Below are 5120 nucleotides of genomic sequence, written 5' to 3'. Positions count from 1 at the left end.
TGTAACTGATAAAGCTTCTCTCTACACATTTGAAAGATCATAAAAAACAGAAATTCAAAGCTGTTCAGATCATTTCTGCTTACTTCTATGAAATAAATGCCTAAGATATCACATCAGGGTGATTTCTTTGCTCTTTGCTCAATCATGCTCTAGGTTTATGGAATCTTGCTTGAATTTCCTGCAAGTTAAAACCCTTTTGTGGTGTTGTTACAACTCCGATTCCTTAAGTGTGCGATCAAGTTGTGTTCTGCTTGTTCTTTGAGTGGTGTATGGTCTTGCAGTGGTTAAGGAATGAGGAAACTTGAGCTTTAGTTGGGTTTTGCCATGGCCCTTATCTTCAAGGTTATGCATTTAAAAAACATTAGAAATGTCAGTAAAGAAGTGCTCACTGAGTGCGGTGGCTCACGCCTGTAATCCCAGCACTTTGGGAGGCCGAGGCAGGTGGATCACTTGAGGTCAGGAGTTCAAGACCAACCTGGCCAACATGGTGAAACCCTGTCTCTTCTAAAATTACAAAAATTAGCTGGGCATGGTGGCACATGCCTGCAATCCCAGCTACTTGGGAGGCTGAGGCACGAGAATTGCTTGAACTCAGGAGGCAGAGGTTGCAATAAGCCAAGATCACACCACTGTACTCCAGCCTGGGTGAGAGAGAGAGAACCTATCTCAAAAAAAAAAAAGCTCATGAGATTTTTTGAGATTAGGAGAAAAAGTCAAAGTCGTCTGAAAGTCATTATTCTTCTGTGAGAAGAATCATCATCATCATCACCTGATTTGGATGTGAGGAACAGTGACTTTTAAAGAAAAAGTGAAATATGCTTTTAGAAAATTTTCCTTTGATGAATGTTCCCAAATGCTTGATTTCTAAATATTTCTTCTTGCTTTCCTTTCTTCCTCCTGCAAGGAAAGGCACCGATGCCCAGACCTGGCTACAAGCCCCAAGAGCCCAACGGCTGCGGCTCCTATTTCCTGGGTCTCAAGGTACCAGAAAGTGTATGTACTGCCAGCATTACCTTCTTGGTTGATTGGTTCTGACTGAGAGCAATCCTAGAGTTATCCTTGATGGAAGTGATTGTTTCTGGAAAAAAGTTGAGCAATACAATTAAGTATTTTAAGGATATGAGGGAGAGAATTTTCGAAGAAGATATGTGATTTCCTTTCCCCAGGGACAGCTGTCCCTCAAATAAACCCTTGGTAGTGGATCAGAACTTTGAAATCACCAGTGAAAATGTCAGCTGAGACTTAGGACATCACGACATAACTTAATTTGAGATAGATCTGACAGGTTTGACTTATTGAAATTAGTGGACCATTCCAGTGACATGCCGGAGCCAGCTGGTGCTGGCCAGTGAGAGCTGATTGTTACATATCATCATGACTTTTGCAAGCAGCTGACTTCATGTTAGTAGTGCCAAACTGGCTATGTTTGGAGTGCTGACATCGTAGAAATCTGCAAACACACAAACATACCCCATGCCCTGCTAATTTTTGTATTTTTGGTAGAAACAGGGTTTCACCATGTTGGCCAGGGTGATCTCGAACTCCTGACCTCAAGTGATCCACCCACCTCGGCCTCCCAAAGGTGACTGGGATTATAGTCATGAGCCACCACGCCCAGACACATGTGGCATTTTATGAACTTAGTTACACAGTTTATGCCACTACATTTACAGTTGTTTATAGGATGCTTAGTAAGCATGGGTGTGTGTGAGATGTTGTGGTTTAACTACAGCCCTCTTGTGATCAGGAGCTGTGTGTTCTATACCCACACTACTTTCCAACACATCCACACACACTCACACACACACACCTTTAAAATAGTGCTGTCTGGGATGCTGGTGATCTCTTGATGAACTGAGGCTGAATTTTTTTATACTTCTTAGCCGTAGAATCCTTTGCTCACACAAAATCTCACATGGGAATGTTAAGTGTTAATTAATTTAGAAGCCCTGTGGCTCTGCTCTCTTGACTACCCTTCCGGTCTCTATTTTCATTACTGTAAGCTGCCTCTGAATTGTAAAATTACTAACATCTAAAAAAAAAAAAAAAAAAAAAAGGTGAAAAATGGGCCAGAATCGCTTATTGAACTAATAACTAAGTAACAATGAAAACTTGTGATCCTGTGACTGTTGGCATTTTACTGAGTCATTGGTGTTTCTGAATTGATCGGGATATGCAATAGAAATGTGAGAACCGGCTAGTTAATAACAAGGTGGGCAAGGTTGCCTAAGGTCCTTAGTCTAAACGTGGCATTTCTTCCCCTTCTTTTCCCTTTCTTCCCTTTTCCCCAGATGGACTTGGGCATTCCAGCAATGACCAAGTGCTGCAACCAGCTGGACGTCTGCTATGACACGTGCGGTGCCAACAAATATCGCTGCGATGCAAAATTCCGATGGTGTCTCCACTCCATCTGCTCTGACCTTAAGCGGAGTCTGGGCTTTGTCTCCAAAGTGGAAGGTAGGTATCTCAATGGCATGTACAGTGCACAGGGAGTTTTGTTCCTGTTTTCACGCTGAGATATAGCCAGAACCCCTTGACTCAAAGAGATCATCAGAGCTAACTGAATATTCTTGACAGAACACTGTGGCTGAGCAAGAAATGGTGAAGGAAAGATTCTGGGCACTCCTTCACTAAAGTTCTTGCTGTCCTGCCCGCGAGCTGCTGGCACCACTCCTGAAGGTAAACGACTACACCAAAGCCTTCCCAGAAAAAATAAAAATCTATCATTTAAGGCTGGAGAAGGAATTGCCCAACTGGCTTGGATTATCCATTCCACTGTTAAATGATTTTTCATATCAGGAATTATTCCTTATAGGACCACTTGGTTTGGCTTAAGCCTTTTTTGTTTGTTTGTTTTGTTTTCAGTCAGGGTAGGAATTCAAGAAACCTTTTCTGTGTAAAGATCTCTATACACTTGAGGACAATTATTTTATTTAAAAATTTAAAAAAATTTTTTGAGACAGAATCTCATTGCGTCACCCAGGCTGGAGTGCAGTGGTGTGATTTTGGCTCACTACAACCTCTGTTTCCGGGTTCAAGTGATTCCTGTGCCTCAGCCTCCCATGTAGCAGGGATTATAGGCATGTGCCACCATGCCCAGCTGATTTTTGTATTTTTAGTAGAGATGGGGGGGTCTCGCCATGTCGCCCAGGCTGGCCTCGAACTCCTGAACTCAAGTGATCTGCCTGCCTCAGCCTCCCAAAGTGCTGGGATTACGGGCGTGAGCCACCATGCCCAGCAAGGATAGTTATTTTAAACAACTGCTTTGCTACCTAGTTTCTAGCACTGACTATTTCTTTTTCCTAATTTACTTAGGAAGCTTTTACTCTCTCAGTTTCTGAAGCCAGGATATTGTATCCAGGTGTGAATTAGCATTTTCTATTTTTAGAAGACAAGAGTTGAAATGCAGGCTGATAAAGAGCTGGCTCCACACCACAGACAGTGTCTGCAGCAGAGAGAATTTTGGATCTTTTCATAGATCAATGTCTAGAGTGCAGTCTGGAGGTGAAGGTGTGAGGGCTTGGAAATGTGAATAATTCAGTGTGCCCGATGAAAGGGAGTATCATCCTATTTTGTTTCTACAGAGGATGAAAAAGTGCCTGCTGCTAATCTATGGTCAGGTCAAGTTACTTTCTGCAAGCAATGTCCTATTGATTCATTCTCCCAAGTATCTCTTTCATATCCCACTTGCCTGGTTACTGCAAATTAACCCAGTCTCTGTGTCCCATCTCATTGATGGTCACCATTGGGACCAGATATGCCACACAAATCTGATCATCTTGACCCCCTGTGTAAATCATTCAATACATTCCTCCTTATGGATTAAATCCAGACTCCTCAGTATGCCGTACATGGCCCTTTCTGATTCAGCCCTAGCCTTCCTCTCCACCATCATCTTGGGCATTCCTGGTCTCTCTCCTGACTCCTGCCTCAGTGGGCTCAGAACTGTCCCTTCGTAGATTCTACAAAAAGAGTGTTTCCAACCTGGTGAATCAAAACACAGGTTCCATTCTGTGAGGTGAATCCACACATCATAAAGCACTTTCACAGATAGCTTGTTTCTAATTTTTTTTTTTTTTTTTTTTTTGTACGTTACTCGATTTTTCCTTATAGGCCTCAATGGTCTCAGAAATACCCCTTCTTAGATTCTACAAAAAGAGTATTTCGAACCTGGTGAATCAAAACACAGGTTCCTTTCTGTAAGATGAATCCACACATCACAAAGCATTTTCAGATAGCTTGCTTCTAGTTTTTATCGCGGGATATTAGATGTTTTTCTTATAGCCCTCAATGGGCTGAGAAATGTCCCTTTGTAGATTCTACAAAAAGCGTGTTTCCAACCTGGTGAATCAAAACACAGGTTCCGTTCTGTGAGATGAATCCACCCATCATACAGCATTTTCAAAGATTGCTTATTTCTCATTTTTATCACAGAATATTCTATTTTTCCTTATGGGCCTCAGTAGGCTCAGAAATGTCCCTTCGTAGATTCTGCACAGAGTGTTTCCAACCTGGTGAATAAACTACTTGGGTAGATGGCCCATTCCTTTCTGCCCCTGTGTGAAACGCACTAATCATTCATTTTTTGTTGTTGTTGAAACAGATTTATTAAGTTACAATTCACACACGATACAATTCACCCATTTAAATGCTTTTAAATATGTTCACAGAATTATGCAGTCAATCCCACAGTCAATTTTAGAACATATTCATCACCCTGAAAAGGAACCCCAGGGCCATTAACAGTCTCTCCCCAAACTCCCCCTGCCCAGCTTGAGGAAATCACGAATCTACTTTCTACCTCTAGAACTGCCTGTTCTGGACATTTAGTATAAATGGAATCATATAATATATGGTTTTCTGTGACTGACTTACTTTACTTGGCAAGGTTTATCCATGTTGTAGAATGTATCAGTATTCCATTCCTTTTTATTGCCAAATAATATTCCATTGTATGGCTGTATTGTATTTTCTTTTTTTTTTTTTTTTTTTTTTTTTTTTTTATTCTTTAAGTTCTAGGGTACGTGTGCACAACGTGCAGGTTTGTTACATATGTATACATGTGCCATGTTGGTGTGCTGCACCCATTAACTCGTCATTTACATTAGGTATATCTCCTA

The 5120-nt window shown here is 41.4% G+C and overlaps 1 protein-coding gene across 2 annotated transcripts in view; it reads left to right on the top strand.

The window, feature by feature from the left end:
* The window catches only part of PLA2G12B (phospholipase A2, group XIIB), a 38204-nt gene that overhangs the window by 11459 nt on the left and 21625 nt on the right, over positions 1 to 5120 (top strand). For both annotated transcript variants that reach the window (XM_011991115.1, XM_011991114.1), the window contains exons 2-3: positions 905 to 993; positions 2292 to 2457. In XM_011991115.1, coding sequence (XP_011846505.1) covers positions 905 to 993; positions 2292 to 2457 — 255 coding nt within the window. The remainder of the gene's footprint in view (positions 1 to 904; positions 994 to 2291; positions 2458 to 5120) is intronic.

The sequence above is a fragment of the Mandrillus leucophaeus genome, unplaced genomic scaffold (assembly GCF_000951045.1).
Source record: "Mandrillus leucophaeus isolate KB7577 unplaced genomic scaffold, Mleu.le_1.0 Scaffold39, whole genome shotgun sequence".
Lineage (NCBI taxonomy): Eukaryota > Metazoa > Chordata > Mammalia > Primates > Cercopithecidae > Mandrillus > Mandrillus leucophaeus.
Note: the sequence above shows the minus strand (reverse complement) of the source record. Positions and strands in the feature narration are given on the sequence as shown.